The sequence below is a fragment of the Calypte anna genome, chromosome 1 (assembly GCF_003957555.1).
Source record: "Calypte anna isolate BGI_N300 chromosome 1, bCalAnn1_v1.p, whole genome shotgun sequence".
Classification (NCBI taxonomy): Eukaryota; Metazoa; Chordata; class Aves; order Apodiformes; family Trochilidae; genus Calypte; species Calypte anna.
Genome location: NC_044244.1, coordinates 113,330,448 through 113,352,851, shown reverse-complemented (window position 1 = coordinate 113,352,851; position 22,404 = coordinate 113,330,448). Strand labels below are relative to the sequence as shown.

The following is a 22,404-nucleotide window of genomic DNA, read 5'->3' as shown; positions in this document are numbered from 1 at the left end:
TAATTTCTAAGTTGTCATTTTTTTTAGTAGTTTGAGGAGTAATTTTTTTTTTTTTAGCTAGTCCCATGAACTCATGATATTGACAACACTCTTACTGAAGGAACTGGTGTGTACAGTCACTACACTGGCCCAAACAACGACAAATGATAAACAACACAAATTTTCACATCAATTTACTTCAGAAAAAACGGGAGATTCAACAGCACCTGACTTCTACCTGAATACACATGAAACAGAAGTACTTTGTGTTAAAGATGTGATGGTAACAGCTTGGTTTGTAGTGCAGTTTAAAGCCGCTTCCTTTTGCTTTTCATATCCAGGCAAGGCTCATATTTCACAAGGTATGTGCACGTACCACGACAGCAGAGGGCACACCAATTCATTAACTCAGATAGCGGAAACCAGTACACGTTCCAGAGGTCTCTCAAAACACAAAACTAAGATGGCTAAAATGTCCCCATATACCAACTGCACGGTTATTCTTCAAACGCTGCTTCTCGAGTTCAGGATGGAAAGGAAACTTCCCCTTTAAACCTTTGCTTAATTTTGAGGAAACTGCTAACAATGATTTAAGGGTGACCGAAGGATCACATTACAGTTATTAACATATAATTCACTAGATGGCTTTTAATGATAAGAATACGTTGGGGAAAAAAAACCTTAAAAAAAAAAAAAGAAAACGGGGAATTACATACAAAATAACCTTGGTTCTATCAGCAGGACAAAATTTTCCACTGACCACACAATAAATATAACAGTAATGGCAGATGAGCACCAACAAAACTTTCACACTTTCTCTGTGTGGAACTGGAAATCTTACCGAAACAGAATTGTTAGTGCTGCTATGACCATTAGCTGGGGACTGTCTGGATGTAGAGGGGGAATCTCTCTGAAATAAGACACAAGGTTCATTAACAACACAACACTATCACAGGAACACAGATATATTTAAAAGAACAGTTACATCTACTATTTGCTTGGCTGCTTCATCTGAGAATGTTTCCACGCTAAACTCCATAAATCTTTTTCCTATAGTTTTTCACCTTTGACATTTTGATGTATCCTGGGTAATAAATATTTTTATATTGCCTCTGCAATCAGTCAGTTTTTAATTACTTAGTATTTGAGACCTCTTAGGTCTCATGTGGCTGACAATGCTGAAAGCCATTGGTGATACTAGTGCCTGTGTAAAGGGTAATTACCTGAAAGTTATATGCTGAATAGTACTCTGAATAGAGCGAGGCACATAGTCCATTTTAAAGATGCTTCTAAATCTTTTCTCAGTTATGTGATGGAAGTCAGTGTTGCTCAGTTTCTGCTCTGTTAGATACATCTTCCTGAAATGCCTCAAAGGCACCGAAGCTAACAACTAAGAAGGAAGTTGGGATACTCCTCTCCCTCCTCATCCATTTTATTGCATATTGAAGTTTTTTCCTCCAACATTGCTATTGGCTTAAATGAATTAAACTTGGCTGAAATATATCACTTTAAAAAAAAGAGATCTCCTTTTACTTAGCACTATCAGTGTGGTCCTGCACTTCAGTGAGGAGACAGCAGACACAGGGTGACTACTGGGAAATTCTACAGAAAGGATAACAGGAATTTCTGTCTGCGTTTTGCACAGGCAAGGAAGTCACTTACACAGTAATATTTTCTGAAGCTATTTTGATGGTATAATAATTAATTTCATAAGATCAGATAACTGACCCATGTCTTTAGGAAATAAATAAATCACTCATACATCATAAAAAAAAAAATAATAAAAATCCCCTTTGTCTCACAGGAATTCTGGAATATAATATTCCATGTCAAAGGTCAATATAGGAATGTCTGGTAATTTTCCATAACATTTAGTATAGAAGAACAAAGGAGCAAAAATAGTTTTCAAAGAAAGTTATCCCTGTCACATTTTATTAACACAAGTGCCCCTTGTAAACCAATTAAAAACCAAAATTGGAGCTAAACTATTCATGTAACATTAATCAGGTGCAGGTTCTCTACTAATATTCTCAAACTCACACAAATTATGTGACAACACTCATTGCTTTTTTAAAACATTGAGAAAAATGAAACCTGAAACTATTATGGCTGCAATATCATTGTATTTCGAAGTATGTATGTCTGTATACTGCTGTTACATTCAGAAGAACAAAATGCTCATTTGGCTCCCACAACTATTTGCATTTAACAGTCTGTGGGGAAATCAGCTCTAATTCTACTTGCAAAACCACTCCAGCATAATAAGTTTAAAACATTCAAATGACACTAAATAGGTTACTCACTACTGAAAAAAAAAAAAAAGGAAAACAGAAAAGACTAAAGGAACTGTTACTCCTTTTTTGTGTGCATGGGATTCTTAGCATCCCTTTACCAAATAGCACTGGGAGATACTTTTTTTCTAAAGAGGAAGTGACTTCCTTCTTTTATAAATAGATTTTCTGCTTGCTCTGCAATTCTGTCTCTGCTATTTTCTCACTTTCAAGAAAAGGTGAAAAAATGTTTTTACCTTTTTTCTTTCTTTTTTTTCTTTTTCTTTTTTTTTTTTTTTTTTTTTTTTAAAGTTACTTTGTTATCTGCTAGTCAGTAATGGTTTCATAAGGGCAAGTTTTGGAAAGTGATGCAAGCACCCAAGTAATGTGGAGAAAAACAAGTTTAATGTAACTTGGAGAATTCCATTATTTCTGGACTCTCTTGAAGGTTTCTCCCTTTGAAGGAAATTTTCTTGGTTTGAGAATGTTTTGATTTGGGTTCCTCTAACAATCATCATCAGAAGACAGAATATTGCTCAAGGCAACTGTTCATACTGAGGAAAATAGACATTTTAGTGCTATGGGTGATTTCATACTATCTGTAAGAAATTAATCTACCAAGCTAGTCATAAGGTACATGTACAATTTCTAAATAATTAGGCAGTTCAGCCACAATTTCAAAGGCAGTTAGGTTCCTAATTTCCTAGGGACTTGGTGTTTCTTTCAAAAATATGCACTGTCTAATAAGACAAACAAATTAGTAGAAAGATCCTTGTAGAGTGCTAGGTCTGCTTAGAACTTGACTGGGAAACTTCAGCTTTGGTTGTGAGCTTGCTTCTCCAGTAAATAAGAAAAATCCCCAGTTCTGCCAGTGATAAGAGCAGAAAAACACTTGGAGTACCTACTTACTGTGAGTAGTGTATAAGTGTTATAGCAATATTATAGTATAATTTGACTACATAGACTTCCAACCTTGTCTAGCTCTGAGCCCCAAAACAAAATGGCAATCCTTGTGCTTCAGCTGAAGCCTTGAATGAAACAATCACAATTATTTCCAAATGATGGCAAAACTACTTTCCTGTTGATTCCTTCTTTCTTGGGGTGGATTATGAATGATAAAAGAATGCATTTGAGATGAAATCTCAAATGTCTACTAGATGTGGCCTGATCTAATTACATACTGACAGGAACAGCTAGATTAATGATGCTGTTGCCACTAAAAAAACTTTCCAAAAACCTGAATTTTCAGGTTTTTCTAATTTCTAATTTTCTATATTTCTAATACAAATATAAAACAGGTATAAGACTATAAAAAATCTTACAGACTGAGCAATATTAGAAACATTGCAAGACTAAAGGAAAAAATTGATGGTGACTACCACCACATTAAAAAAATCTATTTACATATATAAAGGCGTTTCTTCTTCATGAAACAACTTAAGTGGTTCTTTAAGACAATATGAAACACAAAGTGTTTTTAAAAGGATTTTTTTTGTTATAAAAAAGGTACTTCCCTTACCATTCTCACATATCTGACACTATAAAAAGTTACTTGAGGTGCCAAACCATTAAAAAGTAAAAATGCAAATGTAGAATAAAATGCTTACTCAGTTGGATAAAGCTGAAACGTATAAACAGCATAAATGGCCATCAGCCATAAGAAGAATGTGCTACAATAATTAGGGAAGTTTTTATTTATATAAGTCTGCAATTTCCTGGGTTATCTAAAGCAGAAAACACAACATCCTGGCCACTGTGTTATCTAGATACCTGAGCAACCCAGGCCATTTGCCACCCCAACAATTAAAAATGCCATCTCACAGTAGATAAGCTGATCAATTTTTTACTATAAGGAATTAATAAGCATTACGTTTTCAAGCAAAGCCCACTCCATAGAATAGAAAGCCTGGTAACTGATTGGAAGGTATGGGTGGAGGAAAAGCCACAAATCCCCTAAGAAACTTGAAATTATTCAGTTGGGATTTTGGAAAAACCTGTAGTTACACTGAAGTTACCATTACATATTCTAGGGAAAAGACTTCCCAAAGTGTACCAAAGTGGCTTAATATTTAGAAAACAGCACTACAACACTTCCCTTAAATATCTACAGAAGAAAAATATCAAATATGTCAAGCAAAATGTAAATCTCAGCTATTTAAAGAAATAACATCCCACACCCCCCTCACCTTCGCATATAAAGGCATCTAAGACACACTCTATATAATGGCAGACCACCTCTGATTCTACTTAGATTTTCTTATTCTAGATTAACAAGATTTTTTGAAAACAAATGAGGTGATCATAGTAGAAGACTCAAAAAAAACCCCAGTTACTAATTCTGTTTTATATTCCTCTTCTGGTGAAATTATACTATTTGAGGACCAGTCCATCACTAAAGGAAGAGGGGAAACCAAACAAATTTATACTGAAATATTGCAAAAAATTCCTTAATTAGTAAGATTATACTAGTGAGGATTTATTGTGCTAGAGAAGGAAGCTTTCTATGTTTTAATAATGTCATTCACCAATAATTCTTAGCCTTTATCAATGGTTAAGAATTTGATTCACCTTCTGAATAGCAATCCTTAAAAAAATCTGTGAAAAAAAAATTTTCTCTGTACCAAAGGGCTGGTGATGCTTCAAAAGGATGATTTTAAAATGTTGAGCTTTTTTGTAAACTTGTTGAAAGTCTAGCCAAGGTCATTGTATGGCTGAGCAGGTGGAACAGATTCAGCCACATCAGATTAAATGAATGCTCTACACCACAAAGCACTGGAATAAGCTACCCAGGAAAGTGGTGGAGTCAGAATCCCTGAAGGTGTTAGAAAACCATGTAGACATGGCCCTTCAGGACATGGTTTTTTTGGCACGATGGTGTTGCATTCATGGTTGGACTTGATGATTTTAAGGGTATTTTCCAACCTTACTGATTTTATGATTCTATGAGGTAGACATGATTTATTTTTTCTTCTGCCTTTGATCACACATTTTTAGTTTTGATGTTTTTTTTCAAAGGAACGTAAGAGTTCATTTTCCTCTCTTCTGTGAAATAAAAGGTCATGTTGAACCTAAGGACACAGAGCTAAGGAAAAGAGATGACCTGTTCTCATTAACATGAAACCTAATGGTATTAATTTAAAGCTGTATGCTGAATTATTTTTTCCAAATTATCATCTTGTCAGCAGGTCTATCATTTAACCAGTTTCTGTATTTTAATAGTGGGATGTGAGGTATCTTTTATTATTACTGCTATTTACAGCACAGAAGTCAATACATATATTTGCCAGCACACTGAAGAATTTCTATTTGAGGTGTTTTTTTTAAGCCTTTGCTTTAAAAGCTTTTCATGAAAAGCTTTTGCTTTCATGTTTTTTACCTGTATAAAAATTTGCCTCACAGGAGAAAATCTGTCAGACCCTCTACCCTCTAAAACCTTTTAGTTCTTGTTGACTTCTATTAGAACTACTGAAGACAACCAAAAAGCTCTAATTTTTTTCTTGCAAAGAGGCTGTTCAGACAATCACAACAGCAGTTTATGTGTGTCCTAGCATCTGCTGAGACACAATAACAATTAAGGTGAAATCACAGCTCTAATTAAGATAAGGGGCTTGACTTCAACAGAGATGGTGATTTCACTCTCAGAATTCTAATTTAGGAACTGTTTGCGCAGTTAAGCACATGGCACAGAAAGAATGGCATCATCTACCCAGTGCATGTGCCATCTGTATGCTTAAATTGGAACAGTATCTCTCAAGTAGCCATTTTTATAGAGATTAATTCCCTTTAGTTGCAATCTGGAACATAACTTTGTGAGCAGAAGGGAACTGAACATTACTGTGCAAAAACTGTAATGCCAAGTTTCTAGCTCAACAAGAGCTAACTCCAAATCTGGTTTTCTTCTGTAATAACAAATACCATTTTTCATGGAAACGTAATATTAAGCCACATGTAACTGTTACAGACAACCATCACGAATTTACCTCAAAAGGGTTATACAGAAACAGATTCTTCAATTAACCCTTAACAGCCCAAAAGCAGTAAATTACGTTTATTGCCTAAAAACCAGGATTGTTCCTCAGCTTAGGAACTATAACAGACTTCCTGAAGAATGCATTTAGATTATGATTTTTTAAAGGGGCTTCCTAAATGCTTCTGTTGAGGATCCCCTTTTCTATTTTATTTTTTTTAAACAGGCTGTAAAGAGTTAGTTAAGATGCTGATGAGATGAATATGAAGGCAGGGCTGAGTAGGTAGGTGGGACCTACTCGTGTTCCGTTATCTTTGTTGTAAAATTGGTGTGCGTGATCTAACAGGACAGGCAGAAACAATTTCCCAGAAAGCAGTAACATTCAGCCATCAGCAGGCAGTTAGTTACAGGGCTGAGGAGAAATGGGATGGTTCATTAATTTCATTACCTCACAGGATGAAGATTGCGTACGATAACTTGGCACAATCTTAAAGGTAATACTTCCACGCATTTCCCTCTGCAAAAAGAAAACAATTGTTTAAAGACTAAGACACCGAGGATAAAATCTTCCCACAAAATCATTCACTAATGCTTGAAAAGAAAGCATTATGGTTTGAGAGCAGCAGTATGTTTTCCTAAAGTAAATATTCAGAAAAGCTAAAATACTATGGCTGATTTGTCATTTCACTTATAAACCAACTTTTAAATTGCCTCTCTTATTAAATATACACTATTAGCTTGATTGCTTGACCAGTTTTCAAACCTAGCCTAGAACCTACAGCTGTATTTTAAGGTGAGAGATTCAGAGATGTGTTCTTTGTAGCTACCTTCCTGGGATCCACAGAGTTTTTGCTACTGAAGTGAAGATTTCTTTTCTTTCATCACTACATATTAAATAGCAAAAGCAAATTCACAGTTTCTGGAAAGCTGCATGTGTTAGAGGTAAAATTAAAACACTGAAACAGAATATAGGGGCTGCTAGTTTGCATTCCTGTATAGGAATATTCATAAAAAGTAGCATCTACAGAATAAAGAGGACTGTGGCAACGTATTTGTTCAACTGTGTTTTCCTAAAGGACAGTTTGAAAACAAGTGCCACCATATGGTTGACATCCACAGGACTCAATCTAGGCAGAAAAGTGATCTTGGAGTTTTTCTCTCTCTTTAGCTGGCTTATTGAAAGCAAAAAAACCCAAAAACCAAACAATGCTACCTGCTGGAACTCACTTAAGCTTCTCTATATGGTTCTGGACTAAACAAAAGGACTAATGATACCATCCTAGATCCCAAGGTTAGGGTTGCATGCAGAAAAATTTGCTAGTGTTATGGAATATCGAAGAGACTATTAGGAAGGCCTAAGATTGAGATTCCCCACAAAAAATTAGACTGTCTGAGCTCTAAACACTTTTTTCGCTTTGGAACATCAACAGCCATGAGCCACAATAGTTACAAATTGAAAGAAGGGACAAAAAAGGAACACATTTTTCCATATGATGATAATTAAGTATTGGAACAGGTTACCCAACAGAGGCATCTGTCCTGTCAAATCTCTGTCCTTGGATATTTTCAAGGCTTAACAAGATGAAGTCCTGAACAACCTGGGCTGCATTCAATGCTGACCCTGTTTTGTGCCGGATACTGTACTGGATACCTCCTGAGGTTATGTGCAAGCTGAATGGTTCCATGATTTACTGTCTTTGTATTTGTGTACCAATTATACCAATAGTCACAGAAATTTTCTTTTCTCCCATAGTATACTTGGTGAATACATTTGCTGTAGACTGAAGATTTAAAATAAGATCATGATTTTTATATACTAACTTGGGATGAGTAATAGGAGGAAAGTGGTATTTTTTCTGTTATGGCCACTACAGACAAGAGAAGAAACACAATTCAACAAAGGAAACTTAGACATTAGGAAAAAACTTTCTAAAATGTAGAAGAGTTATATACTAATGTCAAATGCCTGGAGGGTCTGGGGAACCTTCGTTACTCAAGTAAGTCTCAAAGTCACAAGACTCAGAGGTCTTGCAATTGAGACAAAACAACCCTATGTGCCAGTATAAGTTGGGGACTGAGCTGTTGGGAGAGCAGGAGAGAGGAAAGGGATCTGGGGGTGCTGGTGGATGGAAGGATCTTGATCAATGACCATGAGCCAGGAATGTGCCCTTGTGGCCAAGAAGGCCAATGGCATCTTGGGGTGCATCAGAAGGGGGCTGGTTAGTAGGTTGAGAGAGGTTCTCCTCCCCATCTACTCTGCCCTGGTGAGGCCACATCTGGAATATTGTGTCCTGTTCTGGGCCCTCAGTTCCAGAAGGACAGGGAACTGCTTGAGAGAGTCCAGTGCAGAGTGACCAAGATGATTGAGGGAGTGGAAGATCTCCCTTATGAGGAAAGGCTGAGGAAGCTGGGGCTCTTCAGCCTGGAGAAGAGGAGAACGAGATGTGACCTCATCAGTGTTTGTAACTATGTAAGGGGTGAGTGCCAGGAGGACAAGGTCAAGCTTTCCTCAGGGGTGATTAACAATAGGACAAGGAACAATGGTTATAAAATGGAGCATAGGAGGTTCTGTATAAATATAAGGAAGGATTATTTCACTGTGAGGGTGACAGAGCACTGGAAAGGCTGCCCAGGGAGGCTGTGGAGTCTCCTTCCCTGGAGACATTCAAAGCCCACCTGGATGCATTCCTGTGTGACCTCCTATAGGTGACCCTACAGAGGGGGTTGGATTCAATGATCTTGCAAGGTCCCTTCCCACCCCAACTTTCTATGATTCAAGTTTCTTTAAGAGCCTGTCAGACCTACATCTGTCTGGAATACTTGGATGTCACCATTCTTTTCTTTGGGATTAAATGGCAAAAAGAAAACAAGACCAGGAGCTGCCTTCTACTATTCCTGGGCTTAAGGTGCAAAAAAAGCCACCACTGAAAACCAGAGAAGACCCTGTAGAAGGCTTTAACAGCTGAATGCAGGAAGACTGCGTAACACTCACATGTAAGCTATAAATATCCATCAAGAAAGGGGAAGTGATGATGCAGTTACATAAAAATTTCGTTAAAATAGGGCAGGCACTTTTATAATGAACATGAGAAAGATTTCAGGTACTTACAAGCATTTTTTGTAGCTGTTCTACAGTTTGGTTTGCCACACTGATTCCATTTATTTCTCGGATTTCGTCCCCTACATGTAGCGTACCTGTAAAGTTAACAAAACACAGACATCTCAAACATGTTTTTCCAAATAGAGATAGTTAAGAGACAGTGCTACATACAAAGGCATAAATATGAAACAACAGTAAAGTAAAAGTTTTTGGCTAGATTCAGAAAAGAAATTTGGCAGCTATATATTAGCTACCAAAGATTACACATCTGCCTTTCAGAGTGCAGTCAATGCACCAGCTTGAGATGCCCAAGCACTCTATAAATATATGGGGAAAACATTAGCCCCTGACAAGGACACTGCAAAAACCCACACTCTGAAAAGAAAGTTACCTGCAACTAGTCAGCTGGAAATGTCCAACAGAGATATTCAACCAGTACTTAATCAGGTGACTACTTTAGACTTGATATTAGAAAGAAGTTCTTTAGTATGAGGGTGGTGAGACTTTGGAACAGATTGCATAGAGAAGTTGTGGGTGTCCCTCCCTGGAAGTGTTCAGGGTCAGGTTGGATGAGGCCTTGAGCAACCTCGTCTAGGTAAGAGCTGTCCTTTCACATGTAGGGAGGCTGGAGTAGATGATTTCTAAGGTGTCTTCCAACACAGATCATTCTATCATAGTAGATTAATGCAGTTGAGCTTCTGGACGTAGTCTTAATTTTATCTGTCAGGCTGCTTTATTTCTCCATTTCTTTGATTTTGATTTGCAATAGTTACAGTATGCATTTTCTGTATGCACACTTGTCTTCAGCTTGCATGCAGTGTGACTGCCTACAGTGTCAGATGATGAAATGTATCTACTTTTTACTGTATCTACAAGTTATTAACTGACCTGCTGAGGTTGGGATGGGAATGGCATGTTACAAAATGGCTCAAAGACACTACAAAAGCTCAACAGGGAAGAGGCAGCAAATGAATTAATTATCTTCACAATCAGAAGCAACCTAGAAGGCTCTTTTTGGATGATCATTTCTGACTTGAGTAGCTCAAGCCCACCTGATTCTCCAACAGTTCTCCAAAGAAACTTCCATGGTTTGTTATTAGCCAGATGATGTTTCTCGTATATAATGAAAGAGGACAAGACCATTTACTTCACATATCCTTCTTCCTACTGTATGATTTAACTAGTTTGTGCAAAAATCCTTTTCTAAGTAGTGTACCTAAAGCAATTACTGTACCTAATATATTTAATATTACTCAGAAAACCAGTAACTGGCAAACATTTCCTAAACTAAAACATATTTACAGAAAATTACCTGAGAGAAGTCAGTCAACTAGAATCCTGATAGTTTCTTAAAATTATTGTCCTGAACCAAAAAAGCCTTTTTTTTTCAAATAATACCATGTAAGCAAAACTTTCAGATGGACAAACATATGAAAATCAAACTGCGTGCCTGCTAAACACAAGCACAGCCAGAACCAAGGAGAAAAGTCCTGAAATGCTCTCTGCTGGTTTTGATTCCCGTTGGGTTCTCTCCTCTGTGAAACACAGGCTCACTTGGCAGTGCTACAGCAGAGACTGCACAGTTTACAAAAACTTTCAGTACTCCAAAGAGTAAGTCCTTCAATGCTCAAAACAGTTCTACAGGAGCTGATATACTGACAGCGAAACTATAAAAATGGACTTAGCACAATTCTTCTTCCACCCTTCAGTGGAAAAATTATCATCGTTAATAGTTTACTGGATGTGAATGCAACAGCCCTGCATCTGAATTTAAAGTTAATCTAGTTGACATCTAGAATATTAATGACCAACTCCCTAGTGAAACACTTGGAAAGTTCAGTACTGCAGTCTTTCTCTGAAAGGCATTCAATACCCAATTCTTATGAAAATATTCTAAAATAAAGGGGGCTCCGTGTTGATTGTATCATGCCAAAATTCAATTGGGTTTGAAATGAGCATAAGTGTTATTAAACAACACTAATGCAGAAACAACATATACTCTGGAATGGTATACAGATTATTTGGCCTTATTCAAAATATAAATCTGATACAGTTACATATTAGAATCAGAGTCAGTAATATCCCTGAATCAAGTAATTTTAATAGTGCACTTCAATAAAATCCCTTCTTCTGGAGCATTTCATAAAAGTTGGGAATAAAGACATCTAACAATAGACGGTCATTCTGTTTTGGACGGTGGATGCACAGATAAACCATAGGAAGACATTTTCAATATGAGGAAAGAGGCTTTTATTATTTGCAGAAACTTTTTATTCTTTATAAAAACTCTTGCTAGAAAAGGAAATTCTTGACATCTTTGAATAATGAGTCCTCCATACCATCTCTAGCTCACATGATATCTACCATCTTAAACCATCTAATTTTTGTTGGGTTTGATTCCTTTTATATTGACAGTATTTATTCAGATATTAAGTTATTAATGACTTACTGATAAATAACACATCCATAATGTGGATTTTTTATTTTAAAAAAAGAATGCAGCACAGACCATGTACAATTTGTGTTCTTCTGGTGAGGTTAAATGAGCAGTCAGTAAATCCTCTCCCTTCTCTGGAAATCTTTTTAAATGCCATATTGGGACCTCTTCTTAAATGTATCTTAAGACTGAATTCACATTTAAGATTATACACCCTGAAACCAGTCATCAGCAAAAACCTATGTGTTAAGATACTGAGAGCTCAGGCTATATGCAGATCTCCTGAAAATGTAGGATATGAGTAATCTAGACAGAAGTTATAGATAAAAAGTGAATGGATAACTGAACGAGGTTAAGATACAGAAACAAATGTGAAACCCAAGACTTAAAATTAAAAGCCTCATATCTAAAAGTTGTTATTTATCCTAGAAAAGTAGACAATGCAACAAAAAGACATTTTTTAATAATGGAAACTGGTGTTGTATTTTCAATGAGGTGAATCCTCTGGAAGGCATTAAGTAGATAGCATCTTTACAAGCCTATCTTCCCACTACAGTACCCCTGCCTTTTGAAGGACGACTGTCATCAGCAGGACTCAATACAGCTGGCACAGAGATAGGAGGCAGACTTCACAGCAGCTATTATTTCATGACAGGGAATTGTGCAGGTTGTAGTTAATATTGCTAGACCTGAAATTACACAGTTCCTGTAACCCTCCCAGTTGATCTATTATCTAAGTCATTGCTGTTACTGCCTGGCAGTTTCCCATATAGCAAGAGCAGCCAGCAGAAACAACATCATAAAAAACTTTTGGAAAAAAAACCAACCCCACAGACAGCCGTGAACAGAATTCAAGGACACGTGCTTGAGATCACTGTCAACTTACACTTGTCTTGATCTGTTCAGTAAAAATATTCTAAATATAGGTATGTTGAACAAAGCAGTGAAGCTAAGAGGCATCTAGAACACTAACAAAATCAGAAAGATTTTAAAAAAGAAAGCTGACAATACTACAGAAATGCTGAAGTATAGTTCATTTTGGAACAAAATGTGCAGAAAAGCTACCTTAAATGAAGCACATACATAGTAGGCTAAATATCCCAAATCTTTAGAAATAAAAGGCACTGTATAATTAAAAAAAGCAGACTTTTAATGGGCAAGGTTGGATTTTTTACCCAGTGTTAACATGTTGTAAAGGTTTTATTACCTCTATCATGGAACACAGTCATGTGAAACAGTACTCTGCAGAAGATCACCAATACTTAAGTACAGTTGGAAGAAAACCTTCCCACAAATTTTAGAGTTATCTCCTTTTAAAATTCACTTTTAGAAGCCAAATAAGTTGCAATTCAGATGTTACTCTAAAGGAATAGAAAAGCCTACCTGAACCACATCTTCATATGAAGTTTTATCTTTCCTGCTCCTTGAAAGGTTTGATCATATCAAGGAAATGAAGTGAATCTATCAGGGAAAGGATCACCTTTCCCTTCCCCTGCTTTATGTTTTGTCTTCCTGATTACGTGTTCCTAGCTTGCTTAGAAACAGAACAATAACCTAGAAGGAACTTAGGTCTGACAAATGATGAAAATTTGTGTGTTCATCAAAATAAAAAGATGGCAAATCTGAAAAAACCATTTAAAGGTGCAATCCAAATTTGCAGATAAGAACTTAGCAGGGAAGCTCTACTGAGTAGGACAAAGCCCTGCAATTTTTTGACATCTGATCTGGACACACTAAATGGAAGAAAGGAATAGACTGGAGATGAGAAAAGATGCATGTCTGCAGGCTTCGCTATAGTCATAAAAGCTGAAAATAAAGATCAAAGTTCTAGGGATAATAAGTATTGTTATTTTAACAAAAGTTTTATGAGCCTCAAGAACAAGTACAAAGTACAAAGATCAAGAACTGTGTAAAAAAATACAGAGAGATTTAATTTTTTTTGCTGAAGCTCTTTCATTTTTGCAAGAAGTACTCTGTAACTAGACTTTAAATTTTTTTTTCTAATAGAGTATTAAATGAGTGTGGCTCCAGAAATCATTGGCATTTCATTCTCTTACTAAGATACACTCCTACTAGCCTAACCAAAGCATAAATGCAGCATAGTGGGCCCTCCTCTCAAAATGCTGTCAGACACCTGCAACTGGAAGATAACAAAGGAGGTTAACAGGACTCAGTCCAGATACACAGGTTACAGCAGTAATCAAAATGAGGAGTATGCACTGTTACACAGTTCATACAAAATGATCTAAATACCTGTGTTTGAAGAAAAAACTATTCATGCCACATGATTACCTTGCCGGTGAATCATTCCTCCGTGCATAATTCTTGCGACAATACAATGGTTCAGCTCATTCATTTTTAAAGTGATTCCCTAGAAAAAAGAAATGTTGATGCACTTAAAAGAAAACATTCAGGGTGCCATTCTAAAGTAGTTACCAGCAGTCACTCTTCCTAAAAGCCTGGGGGAAGGATATAAATTTTAAGGTTAAAATAAAAATGTTGTCACTCACATATGAGCAATGAAAACAGATGCTATCTGTAAGTGAAGACAGAATACTTTGATATACGAGCATCTAAGATTCTTCTATTAAAAATGTCATGTTGTATTTAAGTGCAAAATGTCTGGTTTGGTTTAAAGCCCGATCCGGTATAACTATGACAAAGCTGTTTTCAGGCACAAAACATCTCTAGTGGTACCACAGACTTAATGCACACACAGCATTTTTAGTTAAGAATATGCCCAAGAGAATAATAAGTATCTGCAGTGGCTGCTGAACTATTTCAATTATACTGGCAACCCTACTTCAAAGTGCAGAAATCGTCATTACATGATCACAATACTGGTCTTTACCAGTAGAGAGTCAAGACAAATAGTGACTTTCACTCCATACCATTGGTTCATCTGTGTTCTTCTGGAACTGCACCAGTCGAACTCGTGTTACATTCTCCATGTCCATGTCGCCGTTGGCGCTTTCCGGAGAATCGCCGTTCAAGTACGGAGAGGTGGGAGGAGGTGTAACCCTCAGCGCTTCATCACTGTAAACTTCATGCGCCACTACGTCATGAGTTTGAAGTAAGGCCTAGAGGAGATTACAGCAACAAAACATCAGACATCCATCATCTCCAATGCACCTCGCCCCCCAAATCCTTTTCAGTATTTTTGAAGCTTTTTCAGAAATTAAAGCAAATTCAAGATACCTCTCTCTCAGTTTCTATATAGGAATTTTTCCCTTAAAGGAGTCTAAAATAAGCTTTAGCAGGCTGAAAATGAATACACACATACTTTGCCTTTCAAATCTGTATGAGTAAACCTGATTTTCTACTGTAGATACCTCAATGAGAATGATGCTGCTTCCCTCTACCCCATAACTTTGACAACCTGCAAGGTGTCAGAATTAAGCCATCTTGATTTATGTGCCAAGACACAGAATTAGGAAGTTACATTTCTGAGCAAAGTATTGCATAATAGTTACCCTAGTAAAATGGAAAGATATATAGATCCTATGATATTTCTTTCTAATAGAGACAGACTGTGGATTGTTACTGACTGAAAGAATGAAATACTGTTTTTTGCTGTTTACTAGCATAATCAGTTCCATATTCTCTCCTTCTCCTAGAGAATTGATCCAGCACAACCACACGGAGTTCAAAATGTGTCATAAAAACTACAACACAATCCAACAAACTTTGCAAAAGCTGCTTCATTAATTTTACTCTGTTTCTTGATGCAAAGAGTGGTACAACTTGTACCACTGATTTCCTGCTTCCAGCTTCCGGCTGCCTGCCCTTCCTGCCTTTCCTGCTTCCCTTCCTTCACCCGGCATCCTGGAAGGATTCCTTCCTTTCATCTGCCCATGGTCCTGATCCGTGCCAGCCCATATCTGTGTGTTCCTGCCTCCAGCTCCCAACTGCTGCTGACTCCAGGAGTCCAGCCTGGACTTCCCCAGGGCTGCCCTGCAGCCTCGGTGGTGACGTGAGAGTTATTGGGGGAAAAGGGGGGAAGGAACGTGGTATCCATTTTCCTGTATATTTGTATATATTTACTAATTTTTCCTATTTATCATTACTGTTTCATTAAAGTTGTGTAGTTTAGTTTCCAACTCATAAGTCTCTCTCCCTTATTCTCTCTCCTTTCTTTATCAGGGAGGAGAAAGAGATTAATAGAGAGCGTCTGTTACTTGGTTTAATTGCTGGGCCAGTGTTAAACCGTGACAGATTTATTGATTAAATGAGTTTAAAAATCCTTGATAAGCAGAACAACTGATTGTGCAAGAACTCTAAGCTAGGGCAAAGACACAAAAACTATGTAGCTGTAAAAAGTGTAGCAGTATTACCAGATAAATGTTAGACAAACTGTAAACATTTGCTAAGTAGTATTCAATAGTACCAGGCTTTTTAATGGTATGGCATTCCACTGTTCTCCAGGATACCTTTAGCAGCCCTGTATCACATCCATTTCACATTTGCACGCAACTTTTAATAGTACCTAGCTTGCTTCTGTCCAACAACTCAATACAATATCTGGGCAAACACACCAGTTCTACTCCTACACTAACTCCTCAGGCACCAGAGATGGAGCCTGCCCCTATACTCAAATGCACGGAGTTCTCAGTTAAGGACTGAGGTATCAGCCACCACTGCCCTGCACCAACTTCAACCACAGCACAAAAAGAAGAAGTCCTTTAAGTACTTCCGCAAGACTGGAACTATATTAAGCAGTCACATCTTTGAACTTAGGGCAACCTCAGCCCACAAATCAGGTTTGTGAAATAGACACAGTAAGATTTCACATGTAACACTAATTCACTAGACTGTACAAACTATTGATTTATTGTAAAACAATGTTAAATAGTTATTTTGCAATCACTTGACACACCTTTATCCTAAGAAGACCTTGGGAAAAAGAAAAAGGAGGATCCCAACTCTAGCTATGAACATCCCAAAGCATTCATTCTTCTTTCTATATCCAACAAAGCTCTTCCAAAAACAGGGAAACTGCTCTATAATTAGATTACTTCAAAATGCGGACAGTTTGCAGCATAGTGGTGAGGACCAACAGTAACTGTAATAGAAACTACTTTGTCAGACCAGAAGATTAGAAATATTTATTAACAGGGATTTCATTGTATTCAGTTTCATCACCTGCAGATTTTAGGGAGAATTTATTTATAATATAAGGAAAATTAAAGAAAGCCTCAGCAAGAAATTCGTATTTCCTTACCATGAAATGAGGTTGTGTTAAAATACGCTTTAGCTCCTTTGCATCATTGTTCTCTGGGTAACATGAAATTTCTTCCAATACCTGCAAAACAAGCAAGAGAAATGCCCATAGTACATTTCTTCTAAATAAAGCTATTAATCAAACAAATGAAAACACTCACTGGTCAGTCAGAATATCTACAAATGATTATATAAAAGAATTATTTTTGACAGAAAAGGGCTTAGGACAATATGTGTCCATCCCACTCCTGTGAAAGAATAAAATACCATTTCAACTTTCTTTCTGAGAGAGATTAAAGAAGAAATTTGGAGGAAACAGTTGCTCTTTTTTTCAACAGCATTGCTTTTAAGACTGCTATTGCTGCAGCAAAGGTTAAATGAGGAAACCAAATAATATATATAACAATCCTTACAGACATAATGGAATTCTGTAAGTTTATTATGTAACTTAAGTAAAGGTAAAATTCCAAAAATAATTCAGAATAGGGACCAGAATTTTTTCTTCTTAATGAAGAAAAAAAATTAGCTTTACAATCAAACATTCAAAGCAAAAAATATTTTAAAATTTAAATTAAATTAAAATTAAAAAGTTTTAAAGCCTTTACCTCTTTGGCTCTCTGTACAGCATCACTCGGAGGATTCCTGATTTGTGGTGAAGATTTTGTGTTTATTTTGTCATAAAGCTGAAATAACAAGAAAACAAAGTACTGAAATAATTTGCTTTATATAAAGTAATGATAAGCACTAACAATAGTCTGCTTGTGTTTCCATGATTAAGATGACTGTTAAACTGCAAGTTCCACAGATGTTTTGTATACAAAATCTAGCAGCTTAGGGTTCTGGCTTTTCATTTTTAAACATTTCCTGATTTGAACAGTGCCATAGATTCAGAGTTCATAGGATGACATGGGAAAGTTCAAGAGGTTAAGGGATTCTGCAAACCTCCCATGCTTTTTTTTCCACAGATTTACAGAAACTATATTCTTCTACTAGAAATGATGCTTCAAAAACTGAAAAAATGTTGTAAATTATACATTCTGCTATAAAATCAAATTGACCTGCATATCCCACTACTCTCAATAAATCAATCAAGATTTCAAACAATATTTTAGATAAACCACAAAATATGGGAAAATGCTCTTGAAGATAGAAAGCTACAAAAGCCGAAGTCTCTGGAGAAGAGAAAAACAAATCCTTCCAAGAAACAGGGCTCAGAAAAAGGATTTTCTGTTGGTTGAAAGAATGTCAATGTATTTAAAATAAGAAACTGTAAACATTCCAGGTTAGATTTTTTAAAAAATAATTTCAAAACGCTCTCAACTATGCAAAAAACCAACAGGACAGACATCTCTCTTCAATTTCTAATTAGAGACTGATATTACAGTTTCTCTTTCACACAGATCTAAAAGATTGTGCATCTTTTAAAGAAATAAATGTACACGTAAGAGTAAAATGGTACTATAAAACTTTGGCTTACATTTCTACCACTATAAAGTTGGTCATGGCTGTTGTTAATTCCTATTTATTTTAGACTACTTATTTGAAATAAAAGACATAAATAGCTATTTTTAGGATAGTAGAGAAAATTTTAACACATTGAAGGTAGTAAAATACTGCAAAAAGTTGCCCAGGAAACTTTTGACTTTCAAAATACTAAAAATTCAACTGAAATTCAAATCAGCATATGCAAACAAACATTCAGAATGCACAAGGGACTCTCACACCTTCAGCAAATCCTAACACTGTAAAGGACGAGTAGACAAGAACCCCCTGCTTAGGCAGAGCAGCAAGGAGTTCTCTGAGAAGCTTACACCTCCACTCTTTGGCTGCGGATGGCTCTGGATGTCTGAAAACAGAAATCCTGTCAAGCTGCGGAAGTGCCCTCTTCCCTTTCTCACATGAAATACCATTGGGTTTTAGAAGAGATGTAAATTGCAATAAATGCCATCCAGTGACTTCATGATGCTCCTTGTGTCCTTTAACAATCTAATGCACGTGTTAGAAGTCCATATTCAAATAAATACAAGAGAGGAAACAACGGCACTTCCAAAAAACATTGTCTGCAGGACAGTTACACCACTGTCTTGAGGAAAGAAAATAGAAAAGTCAAGCTGTAATAAATGAAGAGGAACAGCGTGGCCAGCAGGTCCAAGGAAGTGATTCTGCCCCTGTACTCAGCGCTGGTGAGGCCACACCTCGAGTACTGTGTCCAGTTCTGGGCCCCTCAGTTCAGGAAGGATACCGAGGTCCTGGAGCAGGTCCAAAGGAGGGCAACCAAGCTGGTGAAGGGACTCGAGCACAGATCCTATGAGGAGAGGCTGAGGGAGCTGGGGCTGTTCAGCCTGGAGAAGAGGAGGCTCAGGGGAGACCTCATCACTCTCTACAACTCCCTGAAAGGAGGCTGTAGCCAGGTGGGGGTTGGTCTCTTTTCCCAGGCAACTCTCAGCAAGACAAGAGGGCACGGTCTCAAGTTGTGCCGGGGGAGGTTTAGGTTGGACATTAGAAAGAATTTCTTTACGGAGAGGGTGATCAGGCACTGGAATGGGCTGCCCAGGGAAGCAGTGGATTCTCCATCCCTGGAGATCTTTAAAAAGAGACTGGATGTGGCACTCAGTGCCATGGTCTGGTAACTGCAGCGGTAGTGGATCAAGGGTTGGACTTGATGATCTCTGAGGTCTCTTCCAACCCAGCTGATTCTATGATTCTATGAAATGGTTGTAATATATGTTAATGAATTTGTATTCCTAACCAGTGAAATTCAGAATTAAACTGAGAAAGAAGTGAATATGGGGCTAGACAAAGCAGTTGAGACATGTGATTTTCCACCCTGTGAAGAAAAAGCAGGCTAAGAGATGTCCTGGCAGGTCAGTGCCAGTTGGAAGTCAATGCTGACAGACACATCTCTTAGCCTGCTATGAGTTTCTTCTACAGTTTCTTCTACATCCAACACCTTCACCGTGTGCTGTCAAAACACTGTTACACTTAACAGCTTAAGCATCCTTGGCCACTCCTGAATTTTTTAAAATCAAAGCTTACTGCTAGGTTATAGTTCAGGAAATACTTTAGAAGCATAAATAATTGTTTATTTTTGCCTTTTCTTAAAGAAGTAGACAACACATACTCAAACTCCAGCAACCCCAAATTGTTATGTATCACATTCATACACCTTTTAAAAAACCTGCAGCAAGCAGTGTGTGCTGAGTAAAGTGCACATGCACTATACTCAGCATTAATATTGCTGAATGTATTTTTCTAAGAGTCACACACACATTTTGCTTAAGATCACAGAAATTACAGAAAAGCTAGAATGAAAAGATTTTTATTAGTAATTTCTAGCAAGCTGTTAAAAACTAAGTTGCTGATTTCACTCAAGTCACTGATATTGTGATCCAAAGCAACCAGCAGTTTATAGAACTGACTATCTGTCAGTCAAAAGAACTGACTTTTCTGACTATCATGGGAGAGGATAAGTTATCTTCCAAGACTGGGACAAGGCTAAGAGGAAAGTAGGAAGCAAACTGCCTCTAAGAATGTTTAGAAAAAAATCAAGGCAAAGTTCAGACTAAACAAGGGTGGATTTATTTTTCCATTGTGCCTTCATGCTGAGGAATAGCACTTAAAATTTCATCTTCCAGGAGTGCTACTTATTGAGATTGCTTCCAAGGCACCAAACCATTTGGAGGCACTCTGACAGGACTTAAAAGAAAGACCTTCATGCTTGCATTAAGGCTTACAGCCCATATATCACCCAAGCTATGGGATCCATTTGTTCTTTCTGGAAGCAGAAGGCAGCCTCAAAAGCAAAAGGATGTATTTTTGGAAGCTTCACTGGCATGCACAGTTCTCTCCTAGAAATCCTTTTTGGGTACTCTACCACAAAAGCTTATTACAGTGGAAGGCATCCATGCTATTATACAAAGGAAACATTATACAAACAGCATACACTGATACGTTTTTACCATGAGTATAATGTGTTTTTCTCTAAAATTCTGTTCAACCTTAACTCTAAAAAGCAAGAAGCAAAGAAACCCCACAATCAATCATAGAGTTGTTTTGGTTGGAAAAAAAAACACCTTTAAGAACAACAAAAAAAAAGAAACTTGAACTTCTTCAACCTGAAACATTTTAAAAATGCTAGATACTAATTAAAAACAGAGACATTTCATGAAGGTATACTGAAAAAGAAATAAACTTTTTCATTTGTTTAACAGAGTTACCATCACTTTAACCTCTGCATGCAAGGAAAAAGAAAAGTGTATGTCTAAGAATGAAGAATAAAAGAAGAGGAACTATCTTGGCAGAGAGAAGGGGTAGTCTCAGGTAGCCAGAAAGTGTAATATCTGAATTACATTCAGGGAAGACTACAGTCAAATGCTATACCATAATGAGAATATCAATAAAGAGATAAAATTCTGTATCTGTTTGTGGTGTGCCCATAACACAGCACTGTATAGTTCTACATTCAAAATACAGAAATGATGGCAAGAGGTAGGGAGGGCTCAGAAGAAGCTTTCAGAAAGAGCAAGCACCTCTCCTGCTTGTATAGCATATACAAGTATGTATATATTTTCTTTATATATAATATCTACAAGTATATATATAATATATATATACTTGTATAGTATATATACTATAAAATATATATATACAAGTATATATATATTTTCTTTAAAATACTTAAAGAAAACAGAACTTCGATAATACATGTGCATTCAGCTTAAATGACAAAACTATCACATGGTTCAAGTAAAAGAGAGCAGGAAAAATGCACAGCAAAATAATGCAGCAATATCAATACTGCTGGTAATTAAGGGTGTAATTGATTGATTTTCTTGGGAATTTTTTAAAAATCAGAAACAGCCATTTTTGAAATGGTATACTCTAATTCAAGTTAGTCAATGGACTTTTCAGCTTACAAGGAGACCAGGCTACAAAATGATCATTTCTTCTCCTAGTCACATATTCCATAAACAACAATGTTAATGTTAATGTTAATGTCAGTGTAAATAATTCAGTTTGTAATATTTTGAGAAAACAATAATCTACAGCAATGAAATTGGTGTTTTATGAATTATCCTAAATGAAGTGGAAAGCAGTAGTGATTTATTTCTGTATGTGAAGGCAAATAAGATTTCCACATGAGGAAATCTAAATAACAAAGGAAAATGTAATTTGTCAATTCCTGTACAGTATTTTTTTTTAAGTGCTCTGTAGATGTCCAGCTACTTGCTACTATCTCTGCACTCTGAATCACTTTTAAAACAGAAGCTGACTGTGGCTCTTGGCATCTCAAGGTTTCTTTGTTTTTCTATAGATGAGCCACAAATTCTTAAGTTTTAATTGTGGTTCTTGAAATGATGATGAACAATGTCTTGACCTAAAACTATTTATTAATCTGGTTTTAACAACAAAAGAACTGTTCTTGTTATTA

The 22,404-nt window shown here is 36.7% G+C and overlaps 1 protein-coding gene across 4 annotated transcripts in view; it reads right to left on the bottom strand.

The window, feature by feature from the left end:
• The window catches only part of CASK (calcium/calmodulin dependent serine protein kinase), a 195,638-nt gene that overhangs the window by 22,509 nt on the left and 150,725 nt on the right, over positions 1 to 22,404 (bottom strand). For 3 of the 4 annotated variants that reach the window (XM_030450329.1, XM_030450337.1, XM_030450354.1), the window contains 7 exons: positions 17,579 to 17,656; positions 16,975 to 17,055; positions 14,645 to 14,833; positions 14,046 to 14,124; positions 9,326 to 9,411; positions 6,665 to 6,733; positions 821 to 889 (listed from right to left, as the gene is read on the bottom strand). In XM_030450329.1, the coding sequence (XP_030306189.1) occupies positions 821 to 889; positions 6,665 to 6,733; positions 9,326 to 9,411; positions 14,046 to 14,124; positions 14,645 to 14,833; positions 16,975 to 17,055; positions 17,579 to 17,656 (651 nt within the window). The remainder of the gene's footprint in view (positions 1 to 820; positions 890 to 6,664; positions 6,734 to 9,325; positions 9,412 to 14,045; positions 14,125 to 14,644; positions 14,834 to 16,974; positions 17,056 to 17,578; positions 17,657 to 22,404) is intronic. The other variant, XM_030450346.1, reaches the window with a different exon arrangement.